At 52.5% G+C, this 24,046-nt stretch overlaps 3 protein-coding genes across 5 annotated transcripts in view; 1 reads left to right on the top strand and 2 right to left on the bottom strand.

Annotated features, from left to right (window-relative positions):
• The window catches only part of KREMEN1 (kringle containing transmembrane protein 1), a 47,410-nt gene extending 41,432 nt beyond the window's left edge, over positions 1–5,978 (bottom strand). For both annotated transcript variants that reach the window (XM_079762786.1, XM_079762787.1), the window contains exon 1: positions 5,739–5,978. In XM_079762786.1, coding sequence (XP_079618912.1) covers positions 5,739–5,835 — 97 coding nt within the window. In that variant the 5' untranslated portion in view covers positions 5,836–5,978. The remainder of the gene's footprint in view (positions 1–5,738) is intronic.
• Positions 4,674–16,391, top strand: LOC307094161 (uncharacterized protein C22orf31). The gene is made up of 4 exons (XM_079762788.1): positions 4,674–4,695; positions 7,566–7,698; positions 14,243–14,692; positions 15,907–16,391. Exons 2-4 carry the CDS (start codon positions 7,696–7,698, stop codon positions 16,339–16,341), a joined length of 888 nt encoding a protein of 295 aa, XP_079618914.1. The 5' UTR covers positions 4,674–4,695; positions 7,566–7,695; the 3' UTR covers positions 16,342–16,391.
• Positions 16,392–17,967: 1,576 nt separating this feature from the next.
• The window catches only part of ZNRF3 (zinc and ring finger 3), a 136,489-nt gene continuing 130,410 nt past the window's right edge, over positions 17,968–24,046 (bottom strand). The window contains exons 8-9 of one of the 2 annotated variants that reach the window (XM_079763234.1): positions 22,288–24,033; positions 17,968–20,690 (exon numbers count right to left, since the gene is read on the bottom strand). In XM_079763234.1, the coding sequence (XP_079619360.1) occupies positions 20,647–20,690; positions 22,288–24,033 (1,790 nt within the window). In that variant the 3' untranslated portion in view covers positions 17,968–20,646. The remainder of the gene's footprint in view (positions 20,691–22,287; positions 24,034–24,046) is intronic. The other variant, XM_079763235.1, reaches the window with a different exon arrangement.

Below are 24,046 nucleotides of genomic sequence, written 5' to 3'. Positions count from 1 at the left end.
TAACATACGTTTGGGAGGTATACAGAAACCTTGTAGAGTGAGTCCTATATGCTGATGCTGCACCCATTCTGAGTCATCTTTAAAAGTTGTCCATGCTGTTTTTACTATTTGCTAGCTTTCAGACTTTGAGTGTGAGTAAACTGTTCTGGTTTTAACCAAGAATCTAACCAAACTGAAAAGAATCCAGCCCTCGAAGTCTGAAGTTGCTAATGTGGTGTGACACTGGGGTTTGGAAGTGGCTGCAGCCGCCTCAGCCCACTAGAAGCAAGGCCCCGCCCTTGTGGTAAACTGAACAATAAAAGTTTGAATGCTTTGGTTACTTGCCAGGGATTAAATCCGTGGCAAAAGAAACTAGACACTGGGCCCAGCAGAAGGACAGCCCTGAGGGGGTCCTGCTATCCCTGGGAGGGAGGGAGGGAGGGAGGCAGCCTTGCCTGTGAGATGGCCTAAAACCTTTTGTCTTCCTAGCACCCAGCTTCATTCCTCTAACCCTAACCCTCTTCAACCTGCTGCAAGTTCAGGCTAGGGAGAGGTTTACCTAGAAAGAAGTTTAAAAGGGGGTGGGGAGGGGGGTACTTTCTTAGAGGAGAAGGCACGTTTCTGTAGGGTAGCTGTTTTTGAGTAGTATGAATACCCTTATGACATTTCTACAATGTCCTCCTTCCTTTCCCTGGTCAGTCCAAATCCAGGGTAATAGCTCAGAGGTGATATTGACAGGAAGACACTGAAGGCAACAGAGAGACGGAAACACAGAGTAACCTTGAGCTGCTCCTCCTAGATCTGTGGTCGGCAAACTGTGGCTCGAGAGCCACATGCGGCTCTTTGGCCCCTTGAGTGTGGCTCTTCCACAAAATACCACGGCCTGGGCGAGTCTATTTTGAAGAAGTGGCGTTAGAAGAAGTTTAAGTTTAAAAAATTTGGCTCTCCAAAGAAATTTCAATCGTTGTACTGTTGATATTTGGCTCTGCTGACTAATGAGTTTGCCGACCACTGTCTAGATGAATACTTCCAGGTTCCAGCTGGATTTTCAAGGTCTACCAGAATATGGAAGGAATGCCATTGTTCCCACCCATTCAGGGACTGCACAGTGAGCCAGCCAGGAACAGGGGGCTTGAGGAGATCTCACTTCCAAACTTCCATAGGTAGTTTTATAAGGGACACTTTTATTCACTTCCTCCTCTGTTGTCCTTATTCAGGAGGCAAAAACTCAGACAAAAGCTACAGATCCACACTTCCGGCCTCCCTCAAGTGTTTTGCATTAACTGTTCCACAGTACAAACACAATCAACTTGGTATGTTAGAATGTTTCAATTTGTGTGCTTTTTTTTCAAAAATGTTTTAATTAAAACAGAATAACCAGCCTAAGCACATTGCTGTTTTTTTAAAGGCCACTTTAAAAATGACAATAGAACCATGGAAATAAAATACAACTGTTTAGGAAAGTGATAGAAGCTTGTTTTCTTCTTCTTTTTTCCCTGGCTGTTTTTCTAAGTCTCGGGGCTGGTGCCACCTGCTGCCTGGGCTTTCCTCTGAGAAACAGATCTCTCAACGGTTTGTTCCAAGCAACATCTGCATCGCTGAACAAACCATGGACCAGTTCCAAGGCAGGCACTATTTTCTTTATGTAGCGCACACTGAGCCATACTGAATTTCTTTTTAAAGCATTTTTTTAAAAAGTCTTATTAAATACCCAAATGTATGTGCATGAACTTCCCCCCATGTGTAACTTCTTTTTAATTGGTAGTAAAATACACATAACATAAAATTTACCATTTTAACCATTTCTCCCATACGTCTTTTAAAGCCAGTTAATAGTAAAAGGTAAAGGGTGCATTCATTCACCAAAATCAAGCCTCCTTGTCACCTTTCCAGGCCAGTGAAAATAAATCAATACATATGGACCTAGAACAGGACTTGGCAAAGTACAGTTTGTGGGCCAAACCTGGACCACTGCCTGTTTTTGTATGGCTCATGAGCTAAGAATGATTTTTAAATTTTTAAATGATTGAAAACAATCAATTTGTGTGACATATAAAAATTGCATAAAATTTAAATTTCAGTGTCCATAAAGTTTTATTGGGGCACAGCCATGCCAATTCATTTACATTTTGTCTATGGCTGGCTGTTTTTGTTCTACAAAGTCAGATGTGGCCCATGAAGTCCAAATTATTTAGTCTGGCCCTTTATAAAAATACATTTGCCAACACCTGACCTAGATGGAATTACAGGCTAAAAAATCCTAAACTAAAGCTGGCATATAGCCCACCACCAAAAATCCCTAATCTGTACTATGAAGGTATTTAAAGCAATACATTTTATCTACATTATTTATTGCTGTTGATCCAACTATGCTAAATCATAAGGAAGTGTATCAATAATATCTATATTAAGTACAACTTGTTTATTAGTAATGAGCCTAAGTGGAACTTCTTTTTGTGTTAAGATTTATAAAACGTCTCACTGCATATCTCAAACCTTTAAACAGCTTCGTCTAGGGGCCAAATCAAATGTTCACAAAAAGACCAGGGTTCTTTGATACCGGGTGAGTTTTGACAGTTTTGTGTTTCTTAAAATAGTCAAAGCATGAAAGTAACTGGTATGCATGCCAGTCCACTTTACTCCTCTCAGGCCCTCTGTTGCATACAGGTAATTCTATTAACATGGAAGTCCCCAAGGAGGGACAGGGCTCTGTCCAGTGTGAAGCTCTCCCTGTTAATTGAACTCATAGATTTTATGGCAAGACATACTACTGGCTAATAGGATGAATTCCAGGTGAGGACTTAGAGGAGAATGAGCATCAGCTATAAAACGCAGTTCACGCCATATGTAACCTGAGTTGAGAAACTCTGCTGCTGCACACCTGAGAGCCAAATGTCGTGAAACACCCAAACAGGTAGTTTGCCTTTGACAGAAAACTCAAATAGCCTAAGTCCACCCAGGTTTCTCTGTTCTTCCTACCTCTTGGCTCTCCCCTGCAGGTCAATAAATTCCAGATGGGAGTTCAACTTCGAAAAGCCCATCAGCCCCATGGCCCTGGCTGCTTTCCTCCTAAAAAAGGGAGTCTAGATTCCACCATTAACCTCTATCTTCCTCCTTATCAGTTGGGAAGGAAGAAGAGAGTCTCAAAGGGAGAATGGAAAGGAGAAAGGAGATCATTTGGGGTTGGCTATACACTGTAATTAGAAGTAGCATTGATGGGGAATGAGCTAACTGTTTTTATAAAAGTCAGCATTCAAAAATGCAAACCACCAGTAATTTAAATATTACAAAATTGTACAGAATATAAGTACTTGAAATAATTTTTTCCATCCACAAAATTCTAGAGAAAATTACAGTATCAAAAAATATAAAATGGTAAGTTTGGTATATCCTCGGAAAAAAATGTGTTGGGTTGGTTTTTTTTTTTTTTGGAAAGGATTTTAAAAACTAGTGGGCAGGCTCTAGATGTGATGCTCGAGACCATGTGGTATCTCCCTAAAACTGCTTCCTGGAAGTGACAGAAGCTCTGAAGTACCAGGACAGAAGAAAAAAAGAGTGGATGAGGCTCAATGAATTGGGATCGTGGGCCACTTATCCTAAGTCATTTCACAATGGTTATTTATTTGTCCTTACCCCAGACTCCCAAATAAAAGCACACCAAGGTCTGAGGGTCAAACTATGTAAAAGCTGCTGCATTTGACCGAGGAATGGATGCCACCTTCTAACAAGTAGTGTACGCAGAGTTGGCTCACGTAACACTTTTCAGAGCTACTCCTCTGCCCTTCCCACAAGGGGACCAGTTTATTTCCACCAGCACCTCTCTCTCCTTGGAGGACATTAAATCCTGACCACACAGATGGCAGAGTGGTGCTAAGGGGTTACTAGGTTACAGTCATGTTGACATATCCTGGCTCTCAGAAAGTCCCTCCTTCATTCCTCACATATGGCAAACAGTAGAAGTGATCAAACTTGTGTAGAGGTTTTTGTAGAAGTCTCCTAGAAGGCCGCCACCAATCACTCAGAAACCACTTCCTAAGCCTAAGGTTTACAATACTTGGAGACATCCCGCACCCCCCCCCCCCCACACACACACACACACACACTGATCTGAAGCCAAGCTTTGCCTTTTACAGGGATTAATCAGACTGTAAGCTCAGAGCATTCTCAGGGCAAATGAGGTGTCAGCACTTGGTGAACTGTGAAGCACTATAAAAAAAATTATTATTAAAAATATATGTATCGATTCGATTGCCTTCTATACGTAGGGGTGTACCTGCAATATATCATTGAATCTTCACAACCCCCCGGTACGGCGGTTGTCATTATTATCCCACCTTTACAGACGAGGAAAGCGAGGCTCAGAGAACTGAAGGCGGGGCCCCAAGTCACACTGGAAGTGACAACACCAAGTCCTATCTTTTTCCCCCCGATCCACGCTGGTGAGTAAACAAAATAACCCTGGAGTTTTCTTTCAGCAGCAAAAAAAAAATCAAAAAAAAAAATCCTGTCTTTCCAACATCACAGTCTGCACCACTGGGTGCAGAACCCCCGAGGTGGGCCTTCCTGCTGGGACACCCCGGGAATGAGCTCCGGCCTTCTTTTTCACTAGCGCCCCAAGTCTCAACACCCAGACAACCTGCAGGGAAATGCCAGCGGGCCAGACAACGCCCTCTCGCCTCTCTTCAACTTGGAAAGAGTTCTCTGCTGCAAGGAAGGGTGTGTATGGAAGCTAAGCCGAGTCCCGGCTTCCATCCTGGTCCAGGGCCCCACCTCGGGAAGACCTGGCCCTGGCCTTGGCCTTGGGGGCGGTGACCCTATTCAAAGCAGGGGGCATCCCTGAGCTCTGCAGGGGCGACGTTTCCCATCACCCCTTCCTTCCTTCCTTCCTCCCTCTGAGCGGGGCCGGCACCTGAGTCACCGCGAAGTTCAAAGCGGCCCGGAGGTTGGGGGGGGGGGCGGGGGCGGGCAGCGAGGGGGCGCTCGGGCTGCGAACAGCGGGTCCTCCGGGACCTGGGACCTGCAGAGCCGGCAGGTCACCCCGATTCCTCCCGAGGCAGAGATGGCCGTGTGGGGCCACGGGAGCCGGGCGCCCGCTCCTCTCCGCGGCGCACCCGCCCCTGAGCCGAGAGGCGCTGGGGTCCACGGGTGCAGGGGGCGCGGGGACGTAGCTGTGGGGCTTGCGAGGGGATCCTGGCCCGGGAGGGGGTGTCGCTGAGGGGCTGGGGGAGGAGGGGCGGCGTCTTGAGGCGGGGGCAGGGAGTGTCCCGGCCCGAGGTGCGCTGGTGGGAGGCTGAAGGACGGGGTCCCGGGAGGTGCAGAAGCCGAGGGGGCGTCCCGGCCGGGGGGAAGGGTGAGGAAGGGGTCCCGGGAGGCACTGAGGCAGAGAGGGCGTCCCAGCCTGGGGGGCGCCGCGGGGTGACTCCCAGGTCCTGAGGCAGGTGGGCACCACCGGGCCCGAGGGGGCGTCGCTGAGGAGCCTGGGGGGGTCCGGGTCCTGAGAGGGGTACCGGCCCGACCTGAGGGGGCGTCGCTGAGGGGCTTGGGGGAACCCGGGTCCTGAGGGGGTACCGGCTCGGCCCGAGGGGGCGTCGCTGAGGGGCCTGTGGGGGTCCGGGTCCTGAGGGGGTACCGGCCCGGCCGGAGGGGGCGTCGCTGAGGGGCCTGGAGAAGGGGACCCGGAAGGTAGTGCGAAGGGACTGGGTTCCCGGCGGCCCCCCGGGCTCGCTTTGCACGGGGTCGGCGTCGGGGCGCTCACTCACCGGGTCCGGGGCCAAGGCCGGGTCCGGGCGCGGGCCGGGCCGCCAGCGTGAGCGCGGCGACGGAGAGCAGGGCGAGGCGGGCGGCGGGCGGCGCCATGGGCGTCAGTGCGGGGCCCTGGGGCGCGGCCCGCGGGAGAGGGGGCAGCGCGGGGAGCCGGGGGCGGCCATGGGAGCGGGACGCGGGGCGCGGACGTGGCCCCGCCCCAGCCGCCGGCCGCCCCGCCCCGGCCCGCCCTCCCCAGCGCCGCCACCGCCCCGGCCGCCGGGCCCGCCCGGCTGCTCCGCGAGGCCCGAGACGGAGCCGACTGCGCACGCCCGCTCCTCCCACTCGCCCGCCGCGCTGCCACTCAAGCGCCTGGAGCCGCCTACGTTCCCCTCCTCACCTGGGCCCGCCCCCACGGAGCAGCTTATTGGTCCGCTCGAGGGGCGGGGCCAACAGGTGAGGGGCGTGGTCCGGGAACCTCGCCTCCGAGCCCCTGCGCCGAGGTTTGGCCGGGCTGGAGCGGGCTGGGCGCCCAGTGACCCCGGTTCCACCCTCACTCGGGTGGTGACCCAAACGCAGGCACCACCACAGGGAGAAGAATCAGAACAGCCGTTTGCAAAACGCTTTCCCCTGCTTGGCTCACCGTAGTGGTTGGAAATAAGGGTGCTCTGGACTCAGCCGGTGCCTGTTCAGACCCCATTGGGTCACCTGTCACACCTTGGGCGAGACTCGAGGGGAAAAGAGCTCCCTTGTTTCGCATTTCCTCACCTGTGAAACGGGGGCGTTGACGGCAACTACTGCCAAAGCGGTGGAAACTTGGTACACGCGCACAGTAGGAGCTGGGGAAATGTTGAGTTCCGTTCACCACCCCAATTCTTGCAGCCACAGAAGCAGCATATACTGAGCCCGGTTCCGAGTCCAATCGCACATCCTTTGTCAGCTGGGGCAAGTTTCCTACTCCGCCTGGGCCTCAGTCGTCTGCAACACGGGCATCAAGAAAGGCCTTCACGATATTAGGTGACATCGAGGCAAATAAAGCTAGCGCCCGACACGCGGAAAGCCCAGGCGTGGATGGGGCCGAGATGCTTTCTTAGACCGAGGCTTCCTTAGAGCTCTGCCCTTTCCCCTCCCCACGCCCCCGGGTCTCCCCCAGCTGCACTCGGGGTCTGCGCTGGGCCTCCCTTCTCCCCCGCACTCCCCCGGGCGGTGGAGACTTCCCTTCAGCTCCCGCCCAAAGTGCCGCGGCGACGCCCCGCGAGGCAGGTCCGGGCGGCGCGCCGGGCGCTTTCAAGTCCCTGGTCCCGGACCTGCAAGTGCGGACCTGCGCCCGGTGCGGCGGCGGCGGGAACATCTGCCCTCCTGCGCCGACTCGCCGCGCCCAGAGTGAGGCTGGACCGGTCCCGGCCCGCTTTCGGTGCACCGGCCCCCGGAGCCGCCCCCCCCCCCCCAACTCCCAGGGTCCACTCCCCGCTTCCCCCCACCCCTCTCCAAGCTGTTCCCAGGGCTGGGCCTCAAAGGCGCAGCCACCTCCCACGAGGCCTCTCAATCTCAGTCCCTTTCCACCCACACAGACCCAGAGCTGCGGCAAGAAGAATCTTGTTCTGTCATTGTTTTCACTGTGGCATTCCCCGAGTTCAAGAATCCTCTGGGCTCCCTCGCGGAGCAGGGGGGACACCCCCCACCCAGCGACACCTGGTCCCGGGAGGACACACCCTCCCCATCCCACCTGGCACGCACCCTCTCTTCATCGTTTTGGGCCCTTCCCACTGCCACAACCTCCTCCTCGGGCAGGACCTGGGAACTCGCTACCTCTAACAGTCAGAGTCTAACTGGTGGCCTTGCAGGCGCAGGCCGGCCGCGTGGAAGGAGAATTACATGAGAAGATGCAGGTGAAAGTAAGCACTCAATACAGGCGGCCATCCCTCCATTCAACAAACACTCGGCGAAGAGAAACGGAAGGAGAGTAAACTTTGGATGGTGAGTGCGGAAATAGAGTACACAGGTAAGGAAATGTACCATTGTACACCTGACATTTTTGTTATTAACCACTGTTACCTCAATACAGGTGATAGCTTTAAAAAATATTCAGTGAGGGACAGGCCAACGGCAGACACAGCACAGGTTTACATGCTAAGGGCGGGGAGGGGGCCCGTCAGCCAGCATGGAAATAACGTGAATTTCAGAGAACAAAGAGCACTCCAGAGACAAGAAAATGACAGAGAACCACCTGTGGACTGGTTTAAATAGAGAGCTGGGGACAGGTTTTTAGCAAAGCAGGACGCGGCTCTACAGTTGACAAGAGTCTCCCGCATCCCATCCCAGCATTTGAGGAGCACGTAGGAAGGGGCAGACAGGAGGTGCAAAGGAAGGTTTTCTCTGGCCAAGTCTGGGGATCCATGCCTCACGGCAGTAGCTTTGGCCTGGCCTGGCCCCCCTGCAGGAAGGCGCCCTGCTGGGTGGGTACCCGCCACCTCCTGCGTTCGGCTCCCTTGGTTTTGTGTACAGACGGAAAGGGCTATGTGATTGGCAGGGCCCAGCGAGAAATGAAAACGTGTGTGTGTGTGTGTGTGTGTGTGTGTGTGTGTGTGTGTGAGTCCCTTGTCCAGAATGACTAGAAATTTTAAGATGGCAACCACAGGGCATTAAACCAAGTGTGGGGCCCTTCCAAGTTCGGGGACCTGTGTCCCTTACACAGGTTGCATGCCCAAGGATCTGGCTTGTGCAACAGAATTCAGAAACAGTGTGCAAGCCCCCGCCCCCACTGGCTGCTATGGGAAACATCCCTTCCGCCTTCTCCAGGCCTCCCTCCCCGCTCTTCCAGCGTAAAGCCCAGCACAGGTGATGGAAAGAGTGCACAGAGGCTAAAAATACAGCCGAGCCAGTCTAGGTCAGGGCACTTAATGGCTCAAGGTCTTTTGCTCAGTGATGTGGTCCTGGCCCCTGGCGAGGAGCCGCCTAAGATATTCATTTCAATGCTCCGCATGCCTGGGTCGGTGAGCAGCTTTATTTCATGGAAAGAGTGAGGACACTGGCTGGAGCCCCTGGGTCTTCAGGAAGATGTTGTTGTTGGTCTGTTGGCCTCTTGTGTTCCTCCGTGGGCAGCTGGGTTTGCCAAGAAGCTGGGAGAGCTCTGGTCGGGTGGCTCAGTTGGTTGGAGCGTCATCCCATGCATCAAAAGGTTGCGGGTTCGATTCCCAGTCAGGGCACCTACCTAGGTTGTGAGTTCGATCCCCAGTCTGGGCACGCATGAGAGGCAACCAATTGATGTTTCTCTCTCACATCAATGTTTCTCTCTCTCTCTCTCTCTCTCTCTCTCTAAAAAATCAATAAACATATCCTTGAGTGAGGGTTAAAAACAAACAAACAAACAAAAAGGAACAGATCTCAGCTGGTAGCATTTGGATGATCCCGGTATCTTTGAAACTCTAGGGGTGACTTCTGCTCACAGGGCAGCCATGTTGTAAAGCGAGCACGGGACGGGGAGCCTGATTATAATAATACAACCACAGCAAACATTTACTGAGGACTCGACTGAGTAGGGTGCAGTGCTTGGCACTGCATTTCGCATAATCCTCCCAGTAGCCCCTGTGAAGGAGGCACCTTCACCATTCCCTCACACAGGGAGGTGAAATGATTCATCCTCAGGTCATACAGTAGTGGAGCTGGGCTTTCAACCCAGGCAGTAAGGACTCTAGGACTATGCTCCTCGTCGCCATGGTGAATTGGCTTCTTGTCCTTATAGGGTTCTGGGGACAGATGTTTACTGAGTGATCGATGGCCAAGATGAGGGTGAGGTGAGTGAGGCATTCAGCTCAGGCACAAAATTTCAGAAAGCCCCCAAAATTCAATAATCAAGATAAAGCATGCCCAAACCGGTTTGGCTCAGTGGATAGAGCGTCGGCCTGCGGACTCAAGGGTCCCCGGTTCGATTCCGGTCAAGGGCATGTACCTTGGTTGCGGGCACATCCCCAGTAGGGGGTGTGCAGGAGGCAGCTGATCGATGTTTCTCTCTCATCGATGTTTCTAACTCTCTATCCCTCTCTCTTCCTCTCTGTGAAAAATCAATAAAATATATTAAAAAAAAGATAAAGCAATAAATATCCTATAGTGGGTTTTAAAATATATCAAATATACTTAATAAACAGTTTTAATTGAATATGTTTAAACATCTAAATGAATGACAAAAAATTCAAGAGGAACAAAATATTAAGTTTTTAAGTAAAAACAGGATCTAGATTTCTGGTTTTCCTTTAGGCTCAGGGTCAGCTCAGTACAGTACTGTTACTGATCCTGTCTCCCGGGTTTCTGGGCCAGGCAACTAGTGATGGAAAATTCAAGAGAAGTCTTAGTTTGCTGTTCTGATGGGCGTGAAGGGAGAGAGAATTTGGTTTGAACATAATGAGTTAGAGGTGTCTGCGGGACATCCAGGTGACCGTGTTGGAGAACGCAGAGTCAGGTGAGAAGGGGTCGCAGGGTGGGCAGGGTGCCCTCATTTCATATCCTTGGCCCATGATGGGTGCGTACTCAGCACATGTGGTCTAAATCACTGGTCCTCAGAGTTTGCATCATGGTTCAGGAATCTTTGCAAATTCTCCCATCCAAAGTTTTTCTCTTCTTTCCCAAACCTTCTACATCACAAACCTCAGATATGTTCCCATATGGGTGTGGAAGTTTACTGCTTGGGTGTTAAAATAAAAACATCTTCTGAGAAGATTAAGGACAACTAAATTCCACTAGAATTTGGGAGTTGGGCATGAAGGGAAAAGACAAGAATTCGTATAAATTGGCTCCATTTCTTCTTTATTAACGGATCCTCCAGCAAAAGAAGAGGAGCTAAGAGAAATTAAAGAGGAGAAAGGTTGTAGGAAAGGGAAAAAAGAAAGACGAAACATTATAGGAGCTAAAAATACAGTGAGGAGAGCTTGGCTAAGCATCAAAGAAGGGCAGATGGGTTTCCAAATAGAAGCGGTGGTTTAGAGATGTCAGGAAGCACCGCTCCAAGTGATGGGTGGAAAATAAAAGTTATTTAGACTGAGCTCAGCAGAATAAAAAAGGTTCAATGGTGCATCAAACCGAGGGACAGGCCGTTGAGCAATATGGAAGCCCCACTGCCTCAACCCCAGGTTCAAGAATCCAGTGTTGGCACCAACCGTGGAAACTCTTTGCCATGGTGTCGGGACCCTGAACCAAAGAGTCTTTCCATCCTGACTTTGTAATTCTGAACAAGCTTTGATGGAACAATCTCTATTACAGACTAGTCACTTTCCTTAGCGTATCCTCGGGTACCTGCTTCCCTTTCCGTCGAAGGAAGCATGAATCACTCCCACAACCAGGGAGAAATGTGCCTCCTATAAATCCCCCACTTCTGTGAAGTCGGTGAATCTGACCAGTGCTTAGTGAAGATGGATCATAGGAAGAGAAATGTTGGGATACGCAAGTCACATCAGAATCCTTCCACTTCGCCCTGACTGGTTTGGCTCAGTGGATAGAGCGTCGGCCTGCGGACTGAAGGGTCCCAGGTTCGATTCCGGTCAAGGGCACGTACCTGGATTGCGGGCACATCCCCAGGAGGGGGTGTGCAGGAGGCAGCTGATCGATGTTTCTCTCTCATCGATGTTTCTAACTCTCTCTCCCTCTCCCTTCCTCTCTGTAAAAAATCAATAATAATAATAATAAAAAGAAGCTCATTGCTTGGCCTCATACACCACATGGATGTGCATGAAGGACCTGAGATGAAGTCCAAATCAAATATTGGGTTATGTCACTCAGACCCTGGGCATCAGGGGCTCAAGAAAGAGTCAGAGGGGGGAATGGGCCACAATATTAATACTGTTAATAAGAACATTACTTGTTGAGCGCTTATTATACACCAAGAGCCATACCAAGGGCTTCCCATGCATAGTCCCATTTCATCCTCCCAGGGGTCCTGGAGTAGGCACGATTACTACCCCATTTCACAGATGAGGCAAATAAAGTTCAGAGATGTGAATTCACTTGCCCAAAGAGAGGTGGATCTGGGATGTCAACTCAAACCGACCAACTCCTGAGCCCAGAGGAAGGCTCCTGACAAGGCCGGGTGGGACTAGAACTGGGCCCAGGTGCGGTCCGTGGATGGGCCGGCCAGTACTAGCTGGGGAAGAGCAAGGGTGGGGTGGTGTACACCGTGGTTGCGTCCAGCCTTTGTTGGTTCCCAGCTGTGGGGCATGGCTCTTGAGCGGTTTGTGCCTAAGTTTCTTCCACTGTCAAGTAGGCATGGCAACAGTGTCCAAACTCCTAAGACTGTTGGTATCGTTTCATGGGAGGACGCTTGTAAAGTGTCTGAAACAGTGCGTGGCCTCCGGGAGGCCTTCACTAAATACAGATTCTACTGACGTAGGAGAAACAGCACAGGCCAAACGACGCTGGGTTAGTTCCAAGGAACGTCAGGGTTTCTTGTTGGGGTACAGTCTATGGCAGGGAGAGAAGGCAGAATTTGCTGGAACTTGAAGCGTACCAGCCGCCGTCCATGTGTCCAGAAGCAGATTTGGTGACTGAGTGCAAGACCTAGGAAAGTAAGTACAGCAGAGGAAAGGGAAGGCCACCTGGAGGCTGGGAAGAAGAGAAACAGGAGAGCGACTCCCAGGATGCCTTTCTTGCCCGACTTTCCCCTTCGGTCCCCAGAGCAAAGGGAGACAGTAGCCCAAGAGCCGGGTGCCGCCTCCCTGGGGCTCGGACGCTTGCCTGCCCAGTCTCCAGACATTCGCAAACCCTTCCCGAAGACAAACCCTTTCCAACGCCCTGCTCTCAAACTGACCCACCTCGCCGGAGGTGAGGCCAGGGCTCGCGGCTGAATGGGCCCCATTGTCCTCCCCAGGCGAGCCTCTGTGGGTCCACCTGGAGGTGGTTCGACCACGGCCTGCGGTGCGGTCTGCCTTCAGACTTTGATTCACTCCAGGGACAACACTCGAAAAAAAAAAAAAAATCAAACGGGCAACACATGCGATTCCAGGAACGCCTGCCAGACTCACACTCTGTTTTTCCATCATTCCGCTCTCCTCCCCCTGGGGAGGGAGCCTCCTTGGGCATTTTGTGTACGAAAAAAAAAAATAAAAAAATCCAAACCACCAACAGGACCAGCACCTGATAAGGAGCGAGGCCTTGCCCAAGAGTTCCCGGGCAGAGGCGTCTTTGTTCTCATTTCAAGCCCTCGACACTGCGAACAGCTCTAATTACGGCGTTGGCCACGGGATGTAAAATAAAACCGCATTCCAGAGAGCCGTGGAGTCTCCCGGGAGAGACACGGAGAGAGAGGTGCCCAGGGCTGCACGAACGCGTTCTCTCATTTCTGGTCCCCTAACCTTGGCAGCGGCGCGGAGACTCCAACAGTACCTTCTTTATGTGCACGAAGGAGGGCACTTTTGCACGTGGAAGAATGCATCTCACGACCTGTGCCCACAGGTCCGCTCTGCATGTCTTGACGGCGTGGCGTGCAACGCGTGCACTTCTGAAGAACGTGAGGACCTTCCGAGGTCACCCGAGCCGTGTGGGGGGAAATGAGGACTTCACAGGCTCCTGAGGCTGGAAGGACAATAAAATAGAACTCCTTCCAACTTAATTTCACTATAAAATTGGGTGATGTAACACCCACCCACACCCACATCACAAAACAAAGTGACATCACAAATACTAGAGATCATGGCTCAAAACTGCCTGCTGGTAAGCCAAAAACCTAAGCAAACTGCAATTGGCCCATACGTGACTGAGGCAGAGAGAGATAGGTGATTCGATAGATCCAAACAAAACAAAAACAAAGAGAGAGAGAGAGAGAGAGAGAGAGAGAGAGAGAGAGAGAGAGAAGGAAAAGGAAATACATATTTCTTCCCCCTACTAAGCTTGCTAAAATAAAATTTAAGGCAACCGAAATATGGTAAGGTGATTTAATTTTTTTTTTTTTTATAGATGGCCTTTCTTAGAATGCCAGGTTTCTCTCCATGAGGGATTCTGATCTATCCAGATTGTTCCCTTGTTCTTGGCTGGTCCCAGGAAATAGAGGCATAACCTTCGTGGTGGTTTTGCCTGTACGGACCCCAGAGTGTGTTTCCCTGGTTCGCAGCTTTTCTTGGCTCCTGGCCCTCTGGTTAGAACGTGTTCAGGGTTTGGCAGGACTTGACCTGGTTGAGGAGTCACGACAGGTCCTATAGGACTCTTACGTGATCCTATCTCCCATCCCTTTCCTGCCTCGCTCCCCGTAGCTTTCCAGGAGATAGGGAACTGTCTTTGGTTCCTTGTCAAGCTCCCTGCCCCTCCACTTCCGGCCCAAGCATGCTGTGTTCTTTGAGAGGCGGACTGTCCCCCTGATCTCGGTACAACAGGCTTTGGGGAGACGGAGAGAGGATGTGTAGGAAGATTCCTAAGACAGGTGTGGGAGAAACCGTGTCCCAAAAGATTTGACTACTTTGCCTCCAAAGTAGACCTTCTGGTCTCTGCTTGAGAATTGGTCTTTTTTTTTTTTTGTCCCCTCTCCCCCTCCTTATAATTCTAGCATCCAATCTATGTGAGGCGAGACCCCAGCATTCCCACCTACGGGCTCCGGCCGTCTATCTTACTGAACACCAGGCTTCAGGACTGCTATGTGGACTCCCCGGCTCTCACCAACATCTGGACGGCCAGGACATGTGCAAAGCAGACCGTCAGCGCCCCTGCCCCGGGTACCACCTCTTCTTGGGAAGTTGTCGAGAATCCGTTCATCACCAGTTCGCTCTCCCTGGTGAAGCTGGTGCTCAGGCGGCGACTGAAGGATAAATGCCGCCCGGTACCATGCAAGTTTGGAGAAGCAAAACCCTCGAAGGGAGCGGAGCCCAAGGACGATTCGGCAACAAAAGCCACTCGGCGGGGCAGGACGAGACACTCCATCAGTTCCAAGAGCAAGCGGCCCCTCGGACAGCAGCCGGGCTCCCCGAGGCGCAGGAGGCCGGCAGGAGGCACCAACGAGGTAGAGGGTGGCTGGCGGTGGACTAAATGTGACGGGGTGGGGACAGGGAGATGTCAGCTAGCCAAACACTTAACACTTAAGAGGTTTATATGAGCCGGGCCGGTGTAGCTCAGTGGTTGAGCGTCGACCTATGAACCAGGAGGTCACAGTTCGATTCCCGGTCAGGACACATGCCGGGTTGCGGGCTCGATCTCCAGTGGGGGATGTTGCAGGAGGCAGCCAGTCAATGATTCTCATCATTAATGTTTCTTCTCTCTCTCTCTCTCTCTCTCTCTCTCTCTCTCTCTTCTCTCTCTCTCTCTCTCTCCCCCACTCTCCCTACCTCTCTGAAATCAATTTATAAATATATTTTTTAAAAAGGTTTTTATGAAGCAAAGGAAATCCTCGAGTTGAAGGCCGGATTGAGGGGGTGAGGGTAGAGGGTGGGTGGGCAGCAGCGGTGACGTATAATGGAGAGAGCACCAGCTCTGGGGGCATGATCTCTACCCCCTGCCTCTTCCCTGCCCGCTAGGATTGCCTCTCCCTAGGAGGGTGAAGCAGCTTATAACCACAGGTGAAAGGTGCTGGACATGAAGGGAAAACAAGGACGGGAAAGGCCGGGATACGTGTAGAGGCGAGCAAGGCCTGGCTATGAACGTCCGTGGAGGACTTGCATCTGGGGGCCCGATCTGAGCCCAGCTCCCTCTCTCCCGGTGGCCAGCGGAGCCCAGAGGGCACCCTGGAGCTCGGCTGTCGGGTTCAAGTCCCAGCTTTGACTCTAATTCAGGACAACCGTGGGCTTAGCCTCTTTCTGCCTTGGTTTTTGTCATCTATAAAATGGGGGATAATAGCCCTTTCCTCACAGGGTTTCGTGAGGATTAAGTGAGTCAATACATGCAGAGGGCTTTTGAACAGAGCCTGGCACAGACTAAATGCCTAGGATCCTGTGTGGCATTCAATAGACAACAACTGTGGTTATTAACTTCCTAGCTGTGTGGCCTTGGGCAGACCAATTCCCGCTCCCTTGCCTTTAAAGCTGTCTCCTGCCGACCTTACAGGGTTCCGGGGGGGCCGCACGCAGTGGTGTACAAGAAGGAATTCGGTAAGCCAGCACACACACTAGACGAATGTTGGTTGTGGCTGTAACCAAGACTCTGGGACGCAAATCCCAGATCATTATTCTGAGCTCCCTTCTCAAGTTTTAGCTCTGACTTCTCTGCTTTCTTCCTGGCCAGAGTAAAGAAAGTTCAAAGGAGAAAAAAGCAACAGTCAGCCAAGATCCTGAGAGCAGATATGCTGAACATGTGGCCGCCACCCAAGCGCGACGCAGGGACGTGGGGACAGCGGCCTGGAAGGGCCAGGCGTTGCTTCCTGAAGCCAGAAAGAGGCAACAGTTGTCAGACATGCTGACCATCCACGGCCTCCCCACCGAGGGTTACCGGGCTCTGTACCATGCTGTGGTGGAGCCGATGCTGTGGAACCCCTCAGGGACCCCCAAGCGGTACAGCTTGGAGCTGGGCAAGGCCATCAAACAGAAGCTCTGGGAGGCGCTGTGCAGCCAGGCCGCCGCCCCTGAAGGTGCTCAGGACCCCTTGCCCGTCAGGACGTGGCTGGAGGTCGACGGGGAGCCTGTGCCCGAGAAGTGGCCCAAGTTAAACAGGGAGAAATAGAAACAGGAACTCACAGATGAGGATCTTCTCTGCTAGATGTCTAAACAATAAACACCATTTTGCACCTTTCCGGTTACCTCAGAGCGCGCCCCAAATTCGTAACCACCCTCCCCGGGACACATGACAAAGGGGTACAAGATTCATGTCAGACGGAGGTCCCCCCTCCACTCTCATGAGCAGGTACATTTGAGGGCTAGAGGCTTGGGGCTTTTTTTCCTACAAGCCCCTTTCCCTTGGGGTTTGAGGGTCTCTGTCTTCCTGGTGGGAAAGATCCTGGCAGATAAAGCCGATGGTCTGTATCCAGCCTATGTTCCCAGCTGTTAAAGAGAGGACTGCTAGGATGGACCATCACGTCCCTCCCTCTCGCCCTCCACACAGGGAAGGGCAGAGAAACGACCATCACCTCAAGGACATAATCCCACGATGCCACCTAAGTCCCCAATAACCTGAACTCCATGTTAACCGCAGAGGAAATGCTATGGGTGCGAGCTGAAGTTAAAGGCACTGCTTCAGCCCTGGCCGGTTTGGCTCAGTGGGTAGAGCATCGGCCTGCGGGCCAAAAGGTCCTGGGTTCGATTCTGGTCAAGGGCACGTACCTTGGTTGCAGACTCTTCCCTGGCCCTGGTTGGGGCTCGTGTAGGAAGCAACCGATCTATGTGAGTCACATCGATGTTTCTCTCTTTCCCTCTCTCTTCCACTCTCCCTAAAAATACCCTCGGGTGAAGATGAACCAAGAAAGTAAAACAAAACAACAACAACAAGGGCACCGCTTCATGCAAACCTCTCCTTTGTGGACTGTGTAGACCTTTACCCAACAGAGCGATGACAACATAGAACATGTACTTGATAAAATTGTATTTTTTTTTTACAGTCATTTGTACAATTTGTTACAAAACCATAGAAGACTACAACTTGTTTTAAATCATTTTTGGTCGGCAAATATGTAAAATCTGTGTGCAATTATCATGTATTTACAGGGCCTCATGTTAGTCATTTTCAATGATTATTCCAACAATGTCACACTCTCAACATAAGACATGGCTTAAGATAAATATATTAGTAAATAAATATTCTGAGAACATATTTCCATAAATGAAATGTGCTGCTATACATATACAGAATATACATAAGTTGTTTTCTAGCCTTTTTAAAACATTTAAAAAAAATGGTAATGTTGGAGACGGAGCCCTTAGACCGTTTTATTACAAAATCTTTACAGCAAAGTCTTTACAAAATATCTTTTAAGTGCTATGGGAGAAATTAAAAAAAACACACACACACATTTTAAAATAGTGCCTTGTTAGACCCAACACAATAGAGTTTATATAAAGAATAGAAAAAGGCAGTTCTGTTTAAAAAATAATACTCTTGATTAGTCATTATTTTTTAGACCTCATTTTAAAAGCATTAGTCCTGCAGGAACTTTTGAGTAGAAACTAGCAGCACAAAAGGGAGGGTCTGAGCCGTGGGACCGCAGGTGGGGCTTTAACAAATGGCTTGGGTTCAAAGGCAAGGGGAAGAGGCTGAGTTGAACTGTGTCTAGAAAGAGGTACCTTGCTGATCAGAACTCCCAACCCCCCCTTCTCTTCCCCCCCCCCCCCCCGCCCACCACCCTTTGAACTGGTTCTAGCCCTCTTCAGTTTACATCCGCTGTCACACAAGGGCTGGGCCATGGAACCACAGCCAAAGGTCACACCCTGGCAGGGGTGGGGGGTGGGGGCAGATGTGCTCAGTGGAAAATGTGATGCCCCCCCCCCCACCCCACCCGTTTCCACAGCTCCGTCAGCCCTACACACCACGGAGCGACCACTGAAAACAGTCCTTGATCAGTAGCGGAGTCTTACAACGTCACAGAAGATGTTTTGATTTCAATGGCGAGGCAATACTATAATTGGTTCCTGGATTCTGGTGCCCTGCCGGTCCGATAGGCCAACACAGATTTAAGACAGTGGCCGATATTGGAAAGTCTCAAAATTTTCATTTTTCCGTCTCTACCGCCCTGCAAACTACCAACATTAAATGTGCTTCTTTCGCCAGCTGTAGTTATTGTTCTTCCGAGTGAAAAACTGGACACATTTATTTGAATAAGCCCCGTTGGAACTACATTCTTTACTCGTCTATTCATTGCTTAAGGCTCTGGAGGAGTGGTTTTTTTTTTCCCCAGCTGGGGCTTTAGCCACTCTGGGGGTATGATTTCAGACAAGGAAGCTAATACGCACTCAAAGGCATTAAAAATACATAAGACCACAAACAACAACAACAAAATCTCAACAATGAGGAGCTACTCTTTGCAGTTCATGTTCAAAGCCACCCCCTCACCCCAGCCCCCGCTCCCCAAAACCACGTAATGCACAAGCTGTTGTCCTCCGCAGCTGCTGGGCCTGGCCCGAGAAATGAAGGCGGCCCGGATCACATGTCAGCAGCTTTGGCGCTTCTCACACCCTCGCCAACAGGTGTGCTGGGCACAGGCCTGCGGGAAGCCGCCCCCCCACCCCCACCCCAGGGACGGCACCTTAAGAGGCCGGAGGACAAATCTCAACAATTGGCAAATGGGTGAGTTCCTCAATGGCAAATGGCTCGATCATCTGACACTGGCATTGCCTTCTGTCGAATCACAGGCTGAGGATTTTAAGAAAAAGGGATTCTGATACAGTGAGGTTCCCCTTCCAAATGTTCTGGTCTGGACCCCGGGCTGCCGACCCCAGAGCCCTACTGGAGGGGGGTCATCACGGTCTCCTGGCAACCAGGACGGCCTCAATGTCCCCACCTACAGGGGCCAGCTCCCTCAGTATCTAGTTCACAAAGGAGCTTTTAGGTGGCACCCACTATCTGCTGAATAAGCAAGTAACCAAGTGACCTGAAGAGTTAGTGAACACGGGGCTGATGTGATTCGTTTCTTCTAAAAATAGTTTTGTTTTGTTTTAAGAACAAGAAACACATTGGACAAAAAGGATGACAATCAATCCCTGATCTGAAACAGCTTTAAATAGATTCTCCCCTGTATAATGGAAACAATCTTTTAAAAAATGGGTTTTTAAGCTCTCCCTCCCTCTTTTAAAAAAAAAACAACAACTAAAGGCTGGAAAAATATACAAAAACCTACCCTTTGGGTCTAAACTATCTGATAGTCTCTTTCTCTCTCTGTCTCATGGAGAATCAATACATCATAGTGCATTAGGTAGGAAGGATAGTAGACATGTGCAGGCGAGATGAGCAACTTCAGCCACGAGCAGAGGGCCGAAGAACCCTGAAGCGGCACTTCCGTAGGGAAACAGGATGAGAACCCTGTCATTCGGAGCTTAGCGTAGCCCCGAGGGGGTCCTGGCCACGCGCCCCCAGGAAGGCAGCCCAAGGGCGCAGCAGCTCCATCGCATCCTCAGTCCCCAGCCCCTTCAGACACCAAAGCCGCAAACTACGTTCCTCCCGGGCGTTGGTCCCCGCACACCCCGTCCATCCGTTTCTGCAGCTGGTAGCAGGAAGCCTGTGATTTTGCCCTTTCCCTCGGGATGAACCCAGGGGACAGAGACTGAGGACACGGGGCAGCATCATCCCTGTCGCACCTGGGGCTCCGCAGCAACGGCCCGGCCCGGCCCCGCTCCCCGGTGCTGCTGGCCCTTCTACCCCATCCCCAGCGGTTCCCAGCGGCTGCCCGAGGGGGGGGCTGGAGGAATATGGCTTCGGAGACCTGACGGTTTGTACACTGGGATTTGCCACGAGAAAAGAGGCAGCATTGCATCGTTCCTCAGAGTTTGTACCCATATCGACGAGCTTTACTTCAAGTTTCTGGTTCATTTTCTAAGGCAGGTGTAGCCCTGAGCTTTTCAAAGGCCTGAGCTCCCTCCAAGGAGACAACAGTATCTACACATGATGTGGTTCAATTCACGCAGCAGTGATTTGTTTTTTTTTTCAGCAAAAGTTGGCGGTTAGGGTTCTTTAAAATATATATATTTAAATAACTTTTTACATTTACATAAAATATCTTAAAAAAAAACAAAAGCCGAGAACTCAATCCCACACACCTCGGAACCCCAAGCACACACACTTTACAAAACAGAATAACATGTTATCAAAAGAGGCAAAGACTCGGAGAATTTTGTCTGTTGGTTTGTTAATGGGAGGGTTGGGGGGGGGCTTGCCACAAGGGGCTCACATTTTGGGTTGAGAAGGAGGGCTCTCTTTATTACCACTTTTGTGTGTTTGTCAGAGCTAAAAAAAAAAAAAAAAAAAATTATTTTCTTTTTTTCTGAAGAAGTCAGAGTTTGGAGTCTCCGTACAGTTCCCATTTCCACAGAGTGCCTTCCGGGCTCAGGCTCCTGTGCTGCCGCTGTCTGCTGGGCGAGATCTCTGTCCTGGGAGAGAGAGAAGAGCGTCAGGGAGGGAGCCGGCACCGCAGGCCTCGGGCACAATGCACAGGGGCCACGGGGACTTGGGTGCCCGTACCCAGCACGTGGCAGGCTCTCAGAAGTGACAGCTCACTGCATTGGACGGACAGTGCATATGGTAAAAGGCTTAAGCAGAGCTCCTCATGCCGTGCCGAGAGAGCCAGCCTCCCTCATCGGGACCTATAGAACCTTCTGGAAGCCTTTAGGTAGCATGAAAACACATTGTTCAGAAGATGTGCATCAGGCACTGTTGCAGGCACTGGGGAGAGCAGGGGAGAAGACACCCCCTCACCCCCTCATAAGCTTACAGGCCTCAAAACAAAGTGGTTTTAGGTTGTGGTAACCTGGACAGGAAACAGGGTGTGAGAGAACTCAGAGGTAGCCGGAGGGAGTCCTTTAAACTGAGATCTGGGGCAGAAGCAGCAGAGAGGCCTGGAGGCTAGAATGAGCTGGAGGAATGTCGGAGGAACAGGATGGAGGCCACAGGGGGGCTACATTTTCAAAACTCTAAAGGCCATGCAAGTCATGAAAGGGTTTTCTAGTGTCAATACATAGACTTATGTTCAAAAAGGACCGATTTGGCCCTGGCCGGGTAGCTTAGTTGGTTAGAGCAGTGGTCGGCAAACTCATTAGTCAACAGAGCCAAATAGCAACAGGACAACGATTGAAATTTCTTTGGAGAGCCAAATTTTTTAAACTTAAACTTCTTCTAACGCCACTTCTTCAAAATAGACTCGCCCAGGCCGTGGTATTTTGTGGAAGAGCCACAATCAAGGGGCCAAAGAGCCGCATGTGGCTCGCGAGCCGCAGTTTGCCGACCACGGGGTTAGAGTACCGTTCCAATACACCAAGGTTGTAGGTTTGATCTCCAGTCAGGGCACACACAAGAATCAACCAATGAATGCATAAGTAAGTGGAACAACAGATTGATGTTTCTCTCTCTCTCTCTCAAAAAATAAAAATAAATTTATAAAAAAGAAGAAAAAAACCCCCAAAGACCAATTCGGCTCCCAGGTGGAATAGAAGGCAAGACCCGTGACAGGAGACCACTCAAAGGTGCTGGATTGCCCTGTTTATTACTGAGACAGAACGTTTGGAAACTTTATAGCAATCTGATGATGTCAGCTGAATCTAATAAGAATTCTGGACTTGGATTTGACATGTCTTTCGCTGTTTCATTTTTCTGAGAATTCAATTTTCTGGACAATTCCCCCGGGGTTGAGAAGCCCAGGACAAAAGTGTGAGGGGCAGGGCGGGCTCGGGGTTAGATGGTGCTGGGGTTTTGGGTGGGGAACCTTGGAGCAGGGGGTTGCAGGAGAAACCTGAGAGGGCTGCTGTGGACCTGACAGGTTGGGGTGCTTACATGGCATCTAGGGGGAGACATCATGGGAGCAAAGGGCCCACGGGGCCTGGCACTCAGGGAAGGGCTGAGTTGGGGGGTAACACTGGACGTTATCAGGCACAGGTGGTGTTTCAAGGCGACGGCACAAAAGGAGCCCCTTTTGAAAATGACCGCGGAGAGAGAAGAGGACCCCGACTCTGGCCCACTGTCACCTGCTCTCACCTGCAGCCTCAGCGGCCGTGGCGCTGGGCTCCTGAGTGTCCGGGGAGGCACTGGGGAAGCTGGCCCTGGCGGCCCCTGCCTCCTCCGGGGGGCGGACAGGTGGCAGTGGTGCCCTGGGCTGGCAGCACAGAACCCGCTCTTCTTCCTGGGCGGCTCCCAGGCTCCTGTGGGGCTGCAGGGGGTTGGGGCTCAGCGTCCCACCCCAGGGGCTGAGGCCACGGGTCCCTTGGCAGTCCGAGGGCAGGCCCAAGTCACAGTCCACATCCTCTGGAATGATGGGGATGCGCTGGCTCAAGTCCCGGGCCCCCGGGTGGCAGCTGGGCGGGGGCTCTTGGGCAAGCGTGTACTGCACGCTCACCGAGCAGTCCTCAGTGTAGCAGCCGCTGCCCCCTCCGCCGCCGTGGGCCACCTGCTTCTCTTCATAGAAGCAGCAGGGCAGGCCCTCATATTTCACCCCATCTGTCCTGGGCAAATGGTCTGGGTGAAGGCCATACGGGCCCTGGGAGCTTCCCGGCGGTGACTCCACACCTGTGGGGCCACAGCCCTCACAGAGGGGGGCGCCCAGGAATAAGGTGCTGCCCCCAGCCCCTCCCCCGCTGGGCTCCAGTGCGGAGGGCTGGGGCTCGCAGCAGCAGGCACATGAGGGCCCCTCACGGCTCCCCTTCCAGGTCCTCCTGAGGTCTGGGGCGGCCCCAGAAGCCTCGAGCCCCACTTCTGAGGTAGAGCTGTTGGGCGCCCTGTGCTCCAGGGAGGAGCTGCTGCTGTAGTTCATCTCCAGGCTGCAGGTGGACAGCTGGTCCCCGGAGGGAGAGGCAGGGCCCGGCCAAGGCTCTCCCCGCCCAGCACCTTGACTGTGGGCTGCTGGGAGCTCCTCGGGTGGCGGGGAGCCCTCGAGGTGCACGAAAGGCCCCCGGCCTGAGCTGCCCGCGCCCCCCACGTCGCTGGCGCGGCAGGGGCTCCGGCTGCGATAGATGAAGGGGTCATAGTCGCTGCTGAGAGAGCTGCGGAAGGTGGAGCAGCTGCCGTACACGCCCTGATTGCTGACCTCAGTGCAGTCCACCACCGAGTCGCTGGAGGAGCAGTGGCACTGGCCGGAGCTGCTGCTGCTGCTGTCGCTGCCGGGGCAGTCGGCCAGGTAGCCGCTGCACACGGAGCGGTGGCCGTGGTAGCAGCTGAAGCTGGACGTGCTGCCGCTCTCCAGGTGGGAGGGCGGGGCCATGTGCACCACGGTGGGGAAGCGCAGGCTGCCGCCGCCGCTCGGGGCGAAGGCACGGGACGGGCCCCTGGGCAGGAGGCTGGGCGGGGCCTGGCCCTCCTGCTCGGGGTAGCTGAGGCCCTGGAAGTAGTAGTGTTGGTACATGGTCTCATACTGGGAGAAGCAAGCTGCCTTGGAGAAGCTGCGGCCGCTGAACTTGGGCCGGCGGAAGGGGTGGGCTGGGGAGTAGGCTCGGTGCTCCAGGCCACAGCGGTGCGGGGCCAGGGGGTGGTCCTGGTGGAGGGGTGGGTAGCCTCGGATGTAGGCGGGGGCCTGTGGTGAGTAGAGGCTCTGCTCCCCGTGCCGGTCCATGGTCAGCAGGGTGACGGGGTTCCCGTGGGAGTCCATGCTTGTCCTCGTGGGGTAGGCTGGGATGGCGTTGGTCCTGTGCACGCGGCCGGGGTAGTGCACCGGCAAGATCACCCTCTGCTGCCGGCTGCGTGCGAGGTTGCTGGTCTCCACGCAAACGGCGCCCGGGTTTCCCTTTGGCTCTGGGGAGAGGAG

Source organism: Cnephaeus nilssonii (assembly GCF_951640355.1).
Source record: "Cnephaeus nilssonii genome assembly, chromosome: 22".
In the NCBI taxonomy this organism is placed as follows: Eukaryota; Metazoa; Chordata; class Mammalia; order Chiroptera; family Vespertilionidae; genus Cnephaeus; species Cnephaeus nilssonii.
The sequence above is the reverse complement of the archived record's forward strand: the minus strand, read 5'-3'. Positions and strand labels throughout refer to the sequence as shown.